Source organism: Haliotis rufescens, unplaced genomic scaffold, assembly GCF_023055435.1.
Source record: "Haliotis rufescens isolate VD_foot unplaced genomic scaffold, xgHalRufe1.0.p SCAF_52, whole genome shotgun sequence".
Lineage (NCBI taxonomy): Eukaryota > Metazoa > Mollusca > Gastropoda > Lepetellida > Haliotidae > Haliotis > Haliotis rufescens.
Genome location: NW_025964246.1, coordinates 1,878,917 through 1,897,138, shown reverse-complemented (window position 1 = coordinate 1,897,138; position 18,222 = coordinate 1,878,917). Strand labels below are relative to the sequence as shown.

The window sequence follows — 18,222 nt, the reverse complement described above, 5'->3', positions numbered from 1 at the left end:
CCACAGGAAGACAAGCATGACGTACTGGACACCCATTCCAACCCAGATACCACAGGAAGACAAGCATGACGTACTGGACACCCATTCCAACCCAGATACCTACAAGAAGACATCCATGAGGTACTGGACACCCATTCCAACCCAGATACCACAGGAAGACAAGCATGACGTACTAGACACCCATTCCAACCCAGATACCACAGGAAGACAAGCATGACGTACTGGACACCCATTCCAACCCAGATACCCGCGGGAAGACAAGCATGACGTACTGGACACCCATTCCAACCCAGATACCCACGGGAAAACAAGCGTGACGTACTGGACACCCATTCCAACCCAGATACCCACGGGAAGACAAGCATGACGTACTGGACACCCATTCCAACCCAGATACCACAGGAAGACAAGCGTGACGTACTGGACACCCATTCCAACCCAGATACCACAGGAAGACAAGCATGACGTACTGGACACCCATTCCAACCCAGATACCACAGGAAGACAAGCATGACGTACTGGACACCCATTCCAACCCACATACCTACAAGAAGACATCCATGAGGTATTGGACACCCATTCCAACCCAGATACCCACAAGAAGACAACCATGACATACTGGATTGTCACCTACAGTGCCCAACTTATCTCCCATTCAACTGACACACACACACAAACAGGCATGTGTGACACTGTGAGGCTTCCTATTATGTAATCAACAGCAGCTCTTTACAGCCACTGCCGATACCCTTCCACTCTCAACAACAGTGTCATGTTCTCGGCACACAACAGCAGCAAACAATGGTCAACTGCTCTACATCATGAACCAATCAGAACAAGTCAGGAAAACACTATTTCAGCAACAGTGATGACGAAGACACAATGATGCTCATATAGCATTCTGAAAACTTTTCCCTCAGAACAAATCATTTTTTTAGTTTCAGTGAATGTTTCATTTGGGAAGGATTGACTAAGAGAGCATTGCCACAGCAACAGCCATCAGCAAAAGACTATTTTAGATATAAGAGCACAAGAAAAGGCAAGGAGCCAATGGGCATTCGGTACTTGGGTCACATGTACTACAATCACATCCCAATAACGTACTTCAAGCTTACACATCAATGCTGCTCAAGAATTCTAGAGCAGTGGGTTTGTGGGTCTGGAGTGGAAAGTGAAAAAGTGACATTTCTTCAAGGTATCCACTGTATATGCTGACGTGCTAATCACGGAGATGAGGTGAAATGGGGTTTAACATCGCGTCCACGATTATTGCACTTATATAGGAACAGGCATGCTCATGTGTCTTTGTGTGTGGCAGCTTGTACTAGTCCGGACTGATGCCGATTTATAGTGCTAGCTCACTGAGATACCTTGCAGCAGTTTAACATGAATACCCCACTCAGACACAGTATACTGACTCCGAGCCGACCAGTCCTTGTCTTCGTCCCTTAATGCCAAGCGCCAGGCAGGGTAACAAGTACAATGAGTGTAAGAATACAAGCCAAGCCCTTCCCATTCCGATATCAGCCATCTTGAGGCAAGGGGGTTAAAAGTGGACGATACACATCCTTTACAAATCGTGAAGTCGACTTAAATCCTGCAAGTTCAAATCCTTGATGTTATACGATTTTGATTGGACTATGCAGACTTCTTAGTCCAGCGAAAATGTAACTCCATAATTCCAGCCTTGTTCTGCAAGCGTGGAAACTAGACTTTTTCAGTAAGTTAACTCCCTTGACTGGTGCGGAGATGCTTACCAACCAATCAGCCAATCAGCCAATCAGCCAATCAGCCAATCGGCTTTCACTTTTTCAATTTGTGGAAAAAATCTTGATAGTTAATCAAATGCCACAGAATCACTTTCTATATATTCATTTGGCCTTTTCCTAATGGCGACTGTGCTTTGTTTGAAGCCGACACAGATTCCAAGCAGATGCGAGTTTGTAGTAAGTTTGTTTCTTTGGTATAAGATGCTAAATTTCTTATCATCATGTCATGATGGATGAATTTCCTTTGACCCATTTATTAGCAGTTTTTCAGAATGTTCTCATGTTACTTGGAAATTGAGTGCTTTCCTGATGTTATGGCAGAGCTCCAGATAAGCTTTTGGTGTTGTGGGTATTTTACCCATGCATTTTAAAATCATTGGGTATCAGTAATTCTATCTGCGTATTCAAATTTCTGTTACCCACTAGTTTTTACACATGTGGGTATTTAAGTTAAATATTTAAAAACACTATTCATCTAGTCCCTGCAAACTGGTGTCGTGGGGGTTCGAGAGCATTATAGGACTAAAAAATACCACGATACTTCCACAAGAAAGTGTGATGGCAAATGATCATGATGTAACTGTCATCGTGGAGTTTGGCAAGGTTGACGGAATGCCCGTTTATAATTTCAAAATAAGTTGCTGATTTGCTAATCGAATACGCAGGGTTACTTCACAATATTTTGATGATACGCACAAGTTTTATTTTTGAAGCGTATCTGTAATGTTCGTTGCGTATTTGATACGCTTGGATTATATTTTACTGTGTATTTCTGCATTTCTGATGCGTATTTCACGCAGATACGCAGCTTATCTGGAGCTCTGGTTATGGGTTTTAATCCCTGATTGGTAATGACAGAGACCATATCGGTATATGGTCTCTGGTAATGATAACGATTCATGGTTTGTAAGTACTATTCCTTCAGTCATGGGTTTTACCTCAGTGTAATATGCAAGCCTTTCGGGGTGCTTTACATATTGTTTGGCATAATTATATAGATATTCTACTACATAATGCTGTGAGGTGCATGACAAATTCTTTACATCTCAAAGTGACTATATATCGTTAGCTCTCCATAGGGCTTCGATGACAGGACGGGGAAGATAAATATGCAAATAAGGTTGAGAGCAAAGGACGAGGTGCAGTTGAATCAAACAAATATTGACGTAAATTCTTAAATAACCCTGACAAACACACAGAATTTTATGAGCAGGACCATTATGTAACACATATTATATTGAGGATAACACTTTCTGAGTGAAGTTCAGATTCTCGTACTTTTTGGGGTCGGACTTCATTTTGGAGGAAGCCTCGGTGGCTGAGTGGGTTAGATCGCTGACTTTGTGTGCTGGTGATTAGGTGCCTCACTCTGGCAGTGTGGGTTTGAATCCCAGACGGGACTCAACCCAAAAAAGTACGAGAATCTGCACTTCCCTGAGAAAGTGTTATCCCCAATATAACATTTGTTACATTTGACCACTTTCTAAATGGCATTGTGAATTCATAGCTTTCGGCCGTGCCAATTTCAACTTGTCAGAGGGGTACACAAAGTACATGATCTAGACTACTAGTTATCAGACTTTCATTTTTGTGGAAGCCTCGGAGGCTGAGTGGGTTAGATCGCTGACTTTATGTGCTGGCGATGAGGTGCCTCACTCTGGCAGTGTGGGTTTGAATCCCAGACGGGACTCAACCCAAAAAAGTACAAGAATCTGTAGAAAAGTGTTATCCTAAATATAACATTTGTTACATTTAACACCTTCCAAATGGCATTGTGTGTTCAAAGACCATAATGGTAAACTATTGTTCCTATCTTGGGATGTCTTCTGCCAGACAGACGTTTTGTATGACAGAGAATTATTTCTGATCGTGTGATCTGTCCATGCAGTCATGTTCATTCACCAACACTTCCGCAAACATGGCCCTAAATTATACGTTGAATGAGGCACTGATGGCCAAGCCTCTACAAGCAAATTAAGTCACGCTAATTAAGTCTAGGTATCATACCAAATATTATCAACTGGCTTCACTTCGCCACGCTGAATCTTTACATCAAATCAAGTGCTTGCATTAGCATAGCCCTTGCCCAGGGATGACACGAACTATCAGACCGATCTCTCTGTATCTTTATCACAGGCAAATGAATATGGCTGGATTGTGGAATTTCTGTATCTAATTTAAAATACTAATGATGTTGTACAATTCCATTAGTATGCTTGTTTTGTTTGTTAAAGCATAAATGTTGGAAAAGTCTTGTGATGTTTTATGAGTGAGTGAATATGGTTTTACGCCGCTTTAAGCAATATTCCAGCAATATCATGGCGGGGGACACCAGAAACGGGCTTCACACAATGTACCCATGTTGGGGATCGAACCCGGGTCTTCGGCGTGACGAGCAAACGCTTTAACCACTAGGCTACCCGACCGCCCCCCTTAAGTCATGACAGTCATCCAGGAGAAACGTGTCTGATGTCCAGATGAATGTCTGTTTGTTTGTTTGTTGTTTACGCTGCATTCAGCAATATTCCAGCTATATGACGGCAGTCTGTAAATAACTGAGTCTGGACCAGAGAATCCAGTGATTGACATCATGATCATCGATCCACACAATTGGGATACGATGACATGTATCCACTAAGTCAGCGAGCCTGACCACCCGATCCCGTTAGTCGCCTCTTACGACAAGCATAGTTGCCTTTAGACCTATTCTACCCCGGATCTTCATGGGGGACAAGCATTGGTTGCTGAAGACCTATTCTGCCCCGGATGTTCACGGGTCCCAGATGTATGTACTACTCCAGTTTGATAAGGAGATTATGAATGTCCAGGATGGCATTATATTCGACTGGCTGATTGGAGATTGTTCTCTACAATGTGTATGAACTGGCATGTTGAAGACATTTTAAGTTCAAATAGTGAGTGAGTATTGTGTTACGTTTTCCAGCAATATCACGGTGTGGGTTGGGGGATATCAGAAATTGGCTTCACACATTGTACCCATGTGGGGAATCAAACCCAGGTCCTCGGCGTGACAAGCGAACACATTAACCACTAGGCTACCCGACCGTCCAATACCACACACCTTGACCGTGCATGGAGAACATATATATCTTATGTGATAACAAACAATACTGACCATGTCCTTGACCACACACCTGGACATATCCTATGTGATAACAACTAATACTGACCATGTCCAATACCACACACCTCGACTCAGGCATGGAGAACATATATATCCTATGTGATAACAAGCAATACTCACTATTCGAAGACCATATACAGCATGCCCTCGGAGCTGTAGGTCTCCAGTAGCTCCACAATGTGGGGATGCTTCAGCATGTGACAGATACTGGCCTCTCGCTTCAGATCTGCAACACAAAAGCAGCAGCATTACACCTGAGTTATCTCTGCCTCCGTATCATCTCATCACGATGGTTTATACACTTGAATATTCCATTCCTTCCATTCCATCAAACACTGTACCCTGTTGAGCTGGATAATTTGGAAATTGAGTCTTAATAGGGCAAAGCCCTAGGAGGTGGTTTGAAATTTTTACACAAGGATAAATTTCAATTATTGTCTGTATTTTGCCTACTGGGCGAAACACGCCATCTATACCAACCTGGAAAACATTAGTAATACAAACTTTTTGCTTGAAGCAGGAATATTTAGCATTTGACATATTCCAAATAAAATATGAATCGTATTTGTGGTGGTGTGGGTGAGATGGGTTTATAACTACTTTTAACAGTATTCCAGTTATATCGCGGCGTGTCAGCTTAATATGGGAGGAAAGCCCGAAGTGATGCAGGTCTCAAACGTTTACCACTTCGGTGAAACCCACAAGCACAGGTTGTCTCTACCTTAAGAGAGTCATGGTTATTAGTAGGAGAGTCAGCGATGATTCTCATTTCGCCATCAGATTGGAGGCGTCACACCGTTCACCCTCACGGAGTAATTACCTCGGAGAGGTTATGTTATACCAATTCCTCTCGTCCCTATCTGGGACCCTCGTGGTACATCAAATGCGCAGCAGGGTCCTACTGCTCATGACGGCATGGATCTTAGCGAATTGCGATTCCCAGCCGATCGGCAAAATGACAACGTTTAGCCCCCTCGGGGGGACACGGAACCTTGCATCCGTACTGAGACTTGAATGTTAAACATTCATCATCAGTGATTTTGGGACTCTCGTCCTTTATATTTGGCCCAACCCTGAGGTCAGTTGATAGCTCCACCGCGAAGAGGTAACCCCCTGTTGGACCATGGTGCGTAATAGCCCACTCTGATCCAGCTCTTCTCAGAGTCATCTTAAGAGAGTCATGGTTACTCCCGCTGTTTACCCGCGCTTGATTGAATTTCTTCACTTTGACATTCAGAGCACTGGGCAGAAATCACATTGCGTCAGCACCAGGCGGCAGCCATCGAATGCTTTGTTTTAATTCGACAGTCGGTTTCCCCTGGTCCGTGCCAGTTCTGAGCTGGCCGTTGCTTGCCAAACGACGCGGAGATGGCCCCGTCAAGGGCTAACCCGCACGCTAAATTGGTCCCGAAGGGGTGGCCTTGCCCAGTCAGCGCCTTTTTCCGCGCCCGCTTCCCGCCATAGTCCGAATGACTCGGCCCTCAGTGCGAGAGACTTAAGAGAGTCATGGTTACTCCCGCCGTTTACCCGCGCTAGGTTGGGATGATGTGTATCAACCAAGTAAGCAAGCCTGACCACCCAATCCCCTTAGTCACCTCTTGCGACAAGCACGGGTTACTGAAGACCTATTCTACCCCAGATCTTCACGGCCACGTATAACACTGCCAGGCAAAGTCCATGTTTTGGGCATCAAGGACGGAAAGACTTGGAAACAATGGGTGTATTGGCTGACCTTGGGATTCTAACATACTTTGGCTCCCAAAATCAAATTTTATTTTATCATCCAAAACTGGCTTCCACAGGAGATATGGCTTGGGTGAGATCAAGCGATTGCATCACAATGCTTTGCAGACAATAGTGACATCATCGGTTTCCATGATGTGACAATCAAATGTCATCACTAACATCTCTGCTTCTGAAGCTGGTTAGCTGTACTATTTACACACAAGACACTGGTTACTAACGTTTACAAACTGAAAAAGTTGGTTACTGATTTTGGATGATAAATAGAATCTCAGACCCAATGATAAAAGTGAAAAAATCTTCAGCAAGGCAAGGATATTGGTAACTTTTATCAACTTGGATAACATTCTCTGTTTTTCTCCGTCAGTCTATCAATGAGTAAAGTGAGTGAGTGAGTTGGGCTTATCGCCGCTTTTAACAGTATTACAGTTATATCACAGCGTGTCAGCTTAATGAGGGAGGAAAGCCTGAAGTGATGCAGGTCTCAGACGTTTACCACTTCGGTGAAACCCACGGGCACGGGTATGGTGCTGACAAACCTAGAAACATAATCGGGGCGAAGCGGGATTCGAACCCACAATCATAGATTTCTGGCATGCTCAAGGGATGCAACTCTGCACAGCGAATCGCGGCGCCTTAGACGACTGGGCCACCCGTGCCCCCTCAATGAGTAAAGAGCTACATCACTTGCTCATTATTCCAGCAGTATACAGGAAGTGACACTAGACACAGGCTTCACCCATTCTACCCATGTTGGGAATAAAACACGAGGCATCGGCATGACAAGCAAATGCTTTAACCACAAGGCTACCCCACCACTCCACAAGTTCATGATCACCCAAATGACTACTTCAGTTTCCAACACGGCAGCAATCAAAATGTCAGAACAAGACTGGAAAAAATACAGAGTGTAGCGGCCAGAAATATATGAGTCCACCGACGAGATTCGAACCAGACATTTTTATCCCAGCTGAGACACCATGTCCATGACCAAAGAGGGTATCCGGTCAGCGTGCTGAAACGTGTGCTACCAGTGCATCCTGGAATCTCTTTAAATAGGTTGCCAGGAAGTCCCCCATCAATAACGTACAAGAGTTTTATCTTCTTCAATGCCCAATAAAAACAATTAACTAGGCCCCTGACCTACTTATAGATAACCCAGATTGATTGATTGAACGGCCAACTCCAGTTGTTGGCTCCATGATAATCTGCCAATAATTGGCGGCTAATTACCCCCGACACCCAACCAAGGAACACTGCCCATTTTTAACATCCATTGGCGCCATTTCGGCCTCTGACAGAAGACCATGTCCAGTCAGCACGATGATCCGAGCATCGCTGACCACAGATGGACATTCTCGTGCGTGTAAGACTCGGGCCAATGCGTCGTTGCAGCAAGCTCGATTCAAGTCATTAAACACAAAATGACCTGTCTACAACCTGACATTGTAAGAGGAAGACCAATCTTGTGGTTGATGATGACTCTAATCACTCCAAGACCATGTCTCAGATCCCACATTGTACTAATTACAATGTCTGGCACTGGGCACTGGACCATGGAACATAATTTCTCTTCAATGTGAGGTGAAATGGGGTTTAACGTTGCATTCAAGATTATTGCACCTATATGCAGCTTTAATGGATGGTCGATCATGAAATGAACATTAAATATTAAATGATATTTTCCTCCAGATATCGATTATGGGCTTCTACAGCCATTACGACCAATCATATCTCGATTATTATCGATGATCTGCACATCACAAGTTCGACATATGATTAACAATTTTTCAAATCGTCAGGAAACCTTAGGGAGCATCCATTTGATTTCTGGGGGGTGGGGGTGGGGGTGGGGGTGTGTGTAAAATTGTTTGTTGGCAGTGGTGAAAACAATACCCAAACATCAATCTTTTGTGATGATAATGAAAATTATTAGATTGTTTGATGGTGCTCTGTAAATTAATAGTTTGTTTGATACAGCTGGGAAAAATATAATGTTCTAAAAAATAATTCACCCCTTCAAATCAAATGGATGCTCCCTTAGTCCTTTTCCACTCACAATAGATTCATCCCATGCCACACCACACAAAAGCAGCTTCAAACAGGCGATCCCGACCTGACACGAAAGCAGCTGGACCAACTGACTTCCAATAAAATATCACATGAGGTGAGGTGAGGTGAGGTGAGGTGAGGTGAGGTGAGGTGACAAGGGACTTAATGTCCCATTCAAGATTACTGCACTTCTACAGAATAAATAAATAAATAAATAAATAAATAAATAAATAAATAAATAAATATTGTCAAGTGACCTTGACCTAAGTAACACAATGTTCTCATAGCTGGTTAAACTACGCCCCCGACTGCCAGTGGGACAAGCAGAAAGAACTATGGTCTATTTCCACTACATGTTTTTGTCTCTTGGGGTTATTGTGGCCTATAAGATCAGGAGATGAGTCCCTATGTATAACATTGCCTCACAGAACACAACAAAGCACTCAAGTCATCATTAGCTGCTGCTACAGTGCTTACACTTCTCTAAGTTGTTGTTTTTTTGTATGGGAGCCAAGCGGCTCCTAACATGAATATTTCAGGAGCCAAACCTTAGGAGCAAAGGTTATCTTAAACAGATATTGAGGCCAGTTATGTTGATTTTTAGGTAGCCAAGTGGCCAGCAGTAGATATATTTAGGCCATCAATCATAGATTCAAGTCGCATTTGTCCACCGAAATGGTTGCTACTCAGAGACTGGCGTGCTGCTTTCCTTGACAGAGCATGGTTTTATCCCACTTTAAGCAACTTTCCAGCGATATCACAGCAGGGAAACCAGAAAAAGGCTCACACACTGTACCCACGTGGGTTCAATGTGTGATAGGCAAACACTTCAACCACTAGGCTACCCAACTTCCCGTCCTTGATGAGATCACACTAAGTTTTGTTTGTTTTGTTTGTTTCTTGTTTAACGCAGCACTCAGCAATATTCCAGCTTTAAAATAGAGTCTGGACCAGACAAGCCAGTGATTGACATTATGAGCATCGATCGACGCAATTGGGATAAGATGACATGCATTATACCAAGTCAGCGAGCCCGACCACCCGATCCCGTTAGTCGCCTCTTACGACAAGCATAATCGCCTCTTACAGCAAGCATGGGTTGCTGAAGACCTATTCTACCCCGGATCTTCAGGGCCACGTATAACACTGCCAGGCAAAGTCCATGTTGGGGGCATCAAGGAGGGAAAGACTTGGAAACAATGGATGTATTGGCTGACCTTGGGATTCTAACATACTTTGGCTCCCAAATCAAATTTTATTTTATCATCCAAAACTGGCTTCCACAGGAGATATGGCTTGGGTGAGATCAAGCGATTGCATCACAATGCTTTGCAGACAATAGTGACATCATCGGTTTCCATGATGTGACAATCAAATGACATCACTAACATCTCTGCTACTGAAGCTGGTCAGTTGTACTATTTACACACAAGACACTGGTTACTAACGTTTACAAACTGAAAAAGTTGGTTACTGATTTTGGATGATAAATAGAATCTCAGACCCAATGATAAAAGTGAAAAAATCTTCAGCAAGGCAAGGATATTGGTAACTTTTATCAACTTGGATAACATTCTCTGTTTTTCTCCGTCAGTCTATCAATGAGTAAAGTGAGTGAGTGAGTTGGGCTTATCGCCGCTTTTAACAGTATTCCAGTTATATCACGGCGTGTCAGCTTAATGAGGGAGGAAAGCCTGAAGTGATACAGGTCTCAGACGTTTACCACTTCGGTGAAACCCACGGGCATGGATATGGTGCTGACAAACCTAGAAACATAATCGGGGCGAAGCGGGATTCGAACCCACAATCATAGATTTAGTTATATCACGGCGTGTCAGCTTACGACAAGCATAGTTGCCTCTTACAGCAAGCATGGGTTGCTGAAGACCTGTTCTACCCCGGATCTTGAAGGAGCCACTAGGTAGAGGTGAATGCATGTTGTTGTACGCTGCAGTCAACAATATTCCAGCATTAACATGTTAACCATTGATTGAGTCTGGACTAGGAAAACCAATGACTGAAAGCATGACCAACATTCCATGCTCTCCATGTTTGACTGAGTTCCATCTTCTTGCAGGCATTAGGGCCAGGAAAATGATGACCCATTCTGTGAGCAAAGATGGACTAGTCAAGGAGGCCTGCAATTCAACTGGTCCTGGAAAACCAATGGTTGATAGCATGAACCAGCGTTAGAAATTGGCACTAGACCAATAGTCCTTGCCAAACTGCCCAATAGTTATGGTATCATGAGGACTAGTAGAAATTTGCCATTTTTAAGGGCTTTGCTATATGTTATTATTATATGGACTAGTGGATGAAAACTGTTTGTTTCCAACACAGTGAACATCTGAGCAGGTTGTGAACGAACTCATAGTGAGGGCAGGGTTAGACATGGCCACTTGTCCGTCTGTCTGTGATAAGTTAAAATCTTGAGCTCCTTGTTCTTTTCTTCCAAAATCTAGTTATTTCTCATAAACAACTTGTCCAAAGTGACCTCCAGGTTGAAATGAGCAATGGAACCTCTACTACTGACAATACCTTGAACCACATAATCAATACAACCAGACAAAATCAATACAAAACACATAGCAAGTACCAGATGTGTTAAAAGGATTGATCTGCACAAGGGCAGCCTCTGCATCTCTTAGAACTCATCTTTTACCATTAATTGATTTCAGAAATCATCAGCAGGGTGTGTGATCGATCACAAGGTTCGATCGAAGCAAGGACGTGACGGGCACTCGATCGGACGGGTTACAGGTAGCGGATTACAGACAAGGCATCGTTAACTAGGCAATACCTACAGTCCCATCCCGCATATATCTTCAATTATACACTCGAACGTCCATCATTGTCGCCAGTGATGACAGGGAAAGAACACCTCAACACAATCGATGCCAATATTCTGGTGAGCATTCATCATCTTCAGCCCACCCTCACGGCATCGTAATTCCGGTCCATTCCAAGAGGCAGTTCCTGTGTGGTGACATCTACTTAGAGTTCTTCAGTGCCAGAGGAAATAAGGTAACTGCTGCAGTGTGATGAAAGCTACTTGGAGCTCTCCAGTGGCAGAGGAAAGAAAGTCCTGGCACCATTGGTGTCATGTTAGGCTTGCAAAAGAAGTAGCGATGTCACGGAATGATAACTCAACTTGTCATCTTGACTCAAGGTCAACGGGAAGTGATGAGATTAAGAAAAGAAACTGACCTGAATAACAGCTGTCATAATACACCGCCCTTGTTTTCCACAAGGAATTTGAAAAGAAATATGACAAGACTATCAGATGAACAATTTCATATTAATATTGATGCTGTTATTACAAGAGTTTGATACGTGATTCAATAAACATATGACACTATTACACTTTTAATTGAGAATGTTCTTATCAAATAAATGAAGACAAAATGGCAGCGAAGGCTAATGAAGCAAAAGAGCATCAAAGCTGGTCATTAATCCAGCAATGGGAACCAATCAAGCTGTTTGCTCAAAGAGCACTGGAGCAGTCAAATTAAGATTTGCCCCAAAACAGAGAGCAAAAAGTATGAATCATTATTTTCTTATGAGTGAGTGAGTGAGTGAGTGAGTGAGTGAGTGGGTGGGTGGGTGGGTGAGTAAGTTGGGGCTTACACAGTGAGTGGGTGGGTGAGTGAGTGAGTGAGTGAGTGAGTGAGTGAGTGAGTGAGTGAGTGAGTGAGTGAGTGAGTGGGTGAGTGGGTGGGTGTTTGGGTGAGTGAGTGAGTGAGTGAGTGAGTGAGTGAGTGAGTGAGTGAGTGAGTGAGTGAGTGGGTGGGTGGGTGGGTGGGTGGGTGGGTGAGTAAGTTGGGGCTTACACAGTGAGTGGGTGGGTGAGTGAGTGAGTGAGTGAGTGAGTGGGTGGGTGGGTGGGTGGGTGGGTGGGTGGGTGGGTGGGTGAGTGAGTGAGTGAGTGAGTGAGTGAGTGAGTGAGTGAGTGGGTGGGTGGGTGGGTGAGTAAGTTGGGGCTTACACAGTGAGTGGGTGGGTGGGTGAGTGAGTGAGTGAGTGAGTGAGTGAGTGAGTGAGTGAGTGAGTGAGTGAGTGAGTGAGTGGGTGGGTGTTTGGGTGAGTGAGTGAGTGAGTGGGTGGGTGGGTGGGTGGGTGAGTGAGTGAGTGAGTGAGTGAGTGAGTGAGTGAGCGAGTGAGTGAGTGAGTGGGTGGGCGAGTGAGTGAGTGAGTGGGTGGGTGGGTGATAGGTTGGGGCTTACACAGTGAGTGGGTGAGTGAGTGAGTGAGTGAGTGAGGGAGGGAGTGAGCGAGGGAGTGAGTGAGTGAGTGAGTTGGGGCTTACACTACTTTGGCCTGTCAGTTCAACGTGCGATTCAAGTCAATGTGACACAGGTCATACACATTTACCATTTTGGTGAAACCGATACGGAGGGTATGTTTCAGGAAGATCAGAAGCTATATGAAACCTCCGCTTTGATGTCTCAACACGAACTGCCAAGAATCACTCATTACTTACATCCCTAGCCAGTACTTATCACAGACAACATAAAGTAAATCGTGAAATTAATGTGTCTCCAAAAGAATGCAACCACTGGCCCCTAGCCAAAAATGCATCAGTGGAGTTATATGAAGGGCGTTCAATAAGTTTTGCAACTTGGGCATTTGAGTTTATACTAACAATGTCAACTTATGGCAGGTGTGACACTAGTCATAACATCAGGTTGACACGTGTCATAACAAGTTCCAGACACAACAATAAGTTAGATGTGATGGCTTCATTCACCTAAGGGTAGTCACAATCATGGATTCTCTCAAACATGAACAACGCGCTGTAATAAAGTTCCTTACCAAGGAAGGATGCAAAGCAAAAGAAATCCATGATCGCATGTGTAAAGTGATGGGTAAGGATGCTCCTGACTATTCCACAGTTTGCCGTTGGTCTCTACAGTTTAAAAGGGGTAGGGAGTCCATAGACGATGACCCAAGGTCAGGCAGGCCTTCAGATGCCACCCAACCGGAAACCATTGCTGCTATAGAAAGAAGAATTGTGTCTGACCGATGAGTGAAAATATATGAACTTTCTAGGGAATTCCAAATATCAGTTGGAACTGTTGTAACCATTTTTCATGAGCATCTTGGTATGTCCAAGGTATCTGCAAGATGGGTACCTAGAAAAGCTCAAGATCGCCATCAGAGAACTGAAAGTTGTCGAGACCTCCTGGATCTCTATACTGCTGATGAAACATGGACCCACCACTGGGTGCAAAAGATATTCTGCGACTTGGTCTTATATTGAAGTTGCAAAACTTATTGAACGCCCCTCGTATATAAAGAAAATGTCTTCTGTCAGGTTTACAGGAAAATCCTCACCTTGATCCAACCTTACATTAATCCAATCACACACCAAATAGCACCGCTTATTAGCGCTAATTAGAGTACTTCCGCTGAAACAATACTTAATGTTTTCCTCAAAACAACAGATACTTTTTTTGTTTATTCTGATGACTGGCATTAAGGAAGTTCAAAGGAAGAAAGTGCAGCGAAAGTGTCAACAAACTTAAAGGTTGGTGACAAAACAATTAAAGGCTGTCAATCTAAAAATTAGTGCGATGGCTTGTGTCGGCCTATGACGCAGTCACAAAGAACAAAGACACTGTGTTGTGTGAGTGGCGTCTGTCTGGACTTGCAGGTGTGATCAGTGATGACATAAGTGAGAAGAACTTATTCGCAGGATGTAATTAATGTTAGAATGACATTGATAATATCCTTGTTACAAGTGCAGCTCAATAAACAGTGATGTGGAATACACAGTTGTTTGTTTTCAGCATATATCTAAGTTGATATTTCTGCTATCCAAAATGTCTTATTGTTGATATAAATGCGATGTTTAATAATGCGAACAAAGACCACTTGCGTTTTTTGCATTTAATTCACGCTCGCGTTAATTTCAAGATTTACAGCATATCTTTCCTAAGATAAGTAAGACAATTCACAGCTATTAATATCAGGAATGTGAGACGTTTCTGGCACAACATGTAGCTTCAACCAACCCGCAGAAGGCAAACATGCAGCAATCACCTGATATCACCTGATATCAAGACTATTTTCTTTGTCTCCCTGCCTGCTGATGAGGCGATATTTTGAGGATGCTCACAGCATCATAGCCAAACAACATATTGAGTTTATAGTTAATGCCATTAGAAAGCGGTCAGATGTAACAAATGTCATATCTAGGATAACACTTTCTGAGTGAAGTAGAGATTCTCGTACTTTTGAGGGTTGAGTCCCGTCCAGGATTCGAACCCACACTCTCCGAGTGAGGCACCTAATCACCAGCACACAAAGTCAGCGACCTAACCCACTCAGCCACCGAGGTTTCCAAAAAGGTACTAGAATGAGTACTTCACTGAGAAAGTGTAATCACAAATATAACATTTGTAATATATTGAGTGTCTTGCAAATTACCTCCATTTCCTTTGCAAATACTGCTAATAATATATATGGGTGTCGGGTGGGTGCATATGTTGTGGATGGGTGGGTGCATGGGTGGTGTGAGGGTACATGTGGTGTGGGTGGGTGGGTGGGTGCAATGGTGTTATGTGGGTACATGTGGTGTGGGTGGGTGGATGGATGCAATGGTGTGGGGTGGGTGCATGGGTGTCATGTGGGTGCATGTGGTGTTGGTGGGTGGATGCAATGGTGTGGGTGGGTGCATGTGGTGTGGGTGGGTGGATGCAATGGTGTGGGGTGGGTGCAATGGTGTGGGTGGGTGCATGTGGTGTGGGTGGGTGGATGCAATGGTGTGGGGTGGGTGCAATGGTGTGGGTGGGTGCATGTGGTGTGGGTGGGTGGATGCAATGGTGTGGGGTGGGTGCAATGGTGTGGGTGGGTGCATGTGGTGTGGGTGGGTGGATGCAATGGTGTGGGGTGGGTGCAATGGTGTGGGTGGGTGCATGTGGTGTGGGTGGGTGGATGCAATGGTGTGGGGTGGGTGCAATGGTGTGGGGTGGGTGCATGGGTGGTGTGGGTGGGTGCAATGGTGTGGGGTGGGTGCATGGGTGTTATGTGGGTGCATGTGGTGTGGGTGGGTGGGTGGGTGCAATGGTGTGGGGTGGGTGCAATGGTGTGGGTGGGTGCATGTGGTGTGGGTGGGTGGATGCAATGGTGTGGGGTGGGTGCAATGGTGTGGGGTGGGTGCATGTGGTGTGGGTGGGTGTGTGCAATGGTGTGGGGTGGGTGCAATGGTGTGGGGTGGGTGCATGTGGTGTGGGAGGGTGCAATGGTGTGGGGTGGGTGCATGGGTGTTACGTGGGTGCATGTGGTGTGGGTGGGTGGGTGGGTGCATGGGTGTTATGTGGGTGCATGTGGTGTGGGTGGGTGGGTGGGTGCATGGGTGTTATGAGGGTGCATGTGGTGTGGGTGGGTGTTTGCATTGGGTGGTGGGTGGATGGTGCACATGTGGTTTGTTTGTTTGTTGTTTAACGCCACATTTAATATTCCAGCTTATATGACAGCGGTAAATATAGTCAACCCCTGCTTGCCATAAAAGGCGACCATACCTGTCGTAAAAGGCGACAAACGGGATAGGGTGGTCAGACTCGCTGACTTGGTTGATGCATGTCATCGATCCCAATTGCGTGGATTGATGTTCATGATGTCAATCACTGGATTTTCTGGTCCAGACTTGATTATTTACAAATCACCCGTCATATAGCTGGAATATTGCTGAGTGCGGCGTTAAACAACAAACAAACAAAATTAATCAATGGTGGCCCAGCTTTCCGAGGTGCCTCAATTTACCATGCAGAGTTGCGTCCCTTGATTGTGGGTTCGAATCCTGGTTAACCCCGATTAAGTTTCTCTCACCCATACCCATGCTCGTGGGTAAACGTCTGGGACCTCCATCACTTCAGGCTTATCTCCTGCATTTAGCTGACACACTGTGATATAACTGGAATACTGTTCACAGGGGCGTCAAACCCAACTCACTCACTCACTCACTCAATAATTACCTAGATCTAGATGGGTATGGTTCCACACCATGGAGGATAGTCCCCCTTTGAGATAACATGTGGAGGAGTATTCAGAAGCTGAATGTGAGGTGAAATGGGGTTTAACGTCACGTGTAAGATTATTGCACTTATATAGCGACGTGCATTCACGTGTGTGTTTGTGGCTGCTTGTACTAGTCTGGACTGATACTGATTTATAGTGCTAGCAAACATGCCGCAGTTTAACATGAATACCCCACTCAGACACAGAATACGGACTCCGAGACGACCAGTCCTTGTTTTAGCCCCTTAATGCCGAGCGCCAGGCAGGGGAACAACAAGTACCATCTTTTAACGTCTTTTGGTATGACGCGGCCGGGGATCGAACCCGGGACCTTCCGCTCTCTGGTTTGACGCTTTACCACTAGACCACGGAGTGGGTCAAGAAGCTTAATGTTTTGTTAACAAAGTGAAAAGGACAGCACTGAAAGTGTTTGCTAGTACCGCTGAACAAGCAGCAGCCTTTTCCGCCATTTCTGTTTATGAATCTGAGAAAGTGCAACCAGCAAACTCTTCTTTTTTTTTTGGAATTTCTTTTTTATCATGACCTTGACCTCTGACCATATGAATATTACCACACTAATTCTCCAGAGACATTTGGAAGAAGTCCATCGAAGGATATGCTTTTAACAAACTCTGCTTAGCGGACATGATGTTTGTTTGTTTGTTGTTTAATGCCGCACTCAGCAATATTCCAGCTATATGACGGCGGTAAGCGGACATGAGAAAACTCACCATTGGTTGAGTAGGAAATGATTCCTTCAAAATCTGATGGTATAAAAGTTATAGTTGGTTGGTTGGTTGGTTGGTTTGTTGTTGAACGCCGCACTCAGCAATATTCCAGCTATATGACAGCGGTCTGTAAATAATCAAGTCTGGATGAGACACTCCAGTGATTGATATCATGAGAATCGATCCACGCAATTGGGATCGATGACATGCATCAACCAAGTCAGCGAGCCTGACCACCCGATCTCGTTAGTCGCCTTTTACAACAAGCATAGTCACCTTTTACGGCAAGCATGGGTTGCTTAAGACCTATTCTACCCCGGAATCAGAAAAGTTATAGAATACAACTCAAAATAGACCTCTCCCCACCAACCAAGACCAGTTGTCCAGGAAACTTTCACAATTCCGCAATTTATTAAATTTGAGATTGGACATTGTATCTTTTGTTCAATCAATGGCAGGCTCTGGTTCTGAACTCCATGGACTCAGTGTCTCTTGAGATATATTTGTACTTATCTTATTTTTGTCAACATCAAAGAATGGCCATAACTCGACTTCAAAAATAATGAGAATCAGTTTCGTGTGTCATGGAAAACTATCCCTGGTAACAGGAGAAGTACACTCATGCAAAAGTGGCTCTGATTATGTTCTTACTGAACGGATTCGGACTCAAACTTCCTCCTTCTTTTTGAAGTATACCAGTGTTTTTAAAAGGGCTGAAAATGGACTCCATAAAACTTTTTCCTTTTTCAAAAGTCAAAATTGAAAA

General features: G+C 44.3%; 1 protein-coding gene across 13 annotated transcripts in view; it reads right to left on the bottom strand.

Moving 5' to 3' along the window:
- Positions 1-18,222, bottom strand: part of LOC124124053 (peripheral plasma membrane protein CASK-like) — a 507,943-nt gene that overhangs the window by 318,069 nt on the left and 171,652 nt on the right. For all 13 annotated transcript variants that reach the window (XM_048384960.1, XM_048384957.1, XM_048384959.1 and 10 more), the window contains one exon: positions 5,035-5,140. In XM_048384960.1, coding sequence (XP_048240917.1) covers positions 5,035-5,140 — 106 coding nt within the window. The remainder of the gene's footprint in view (positions 1-5,034; positions 5,141-18,222) is intronic.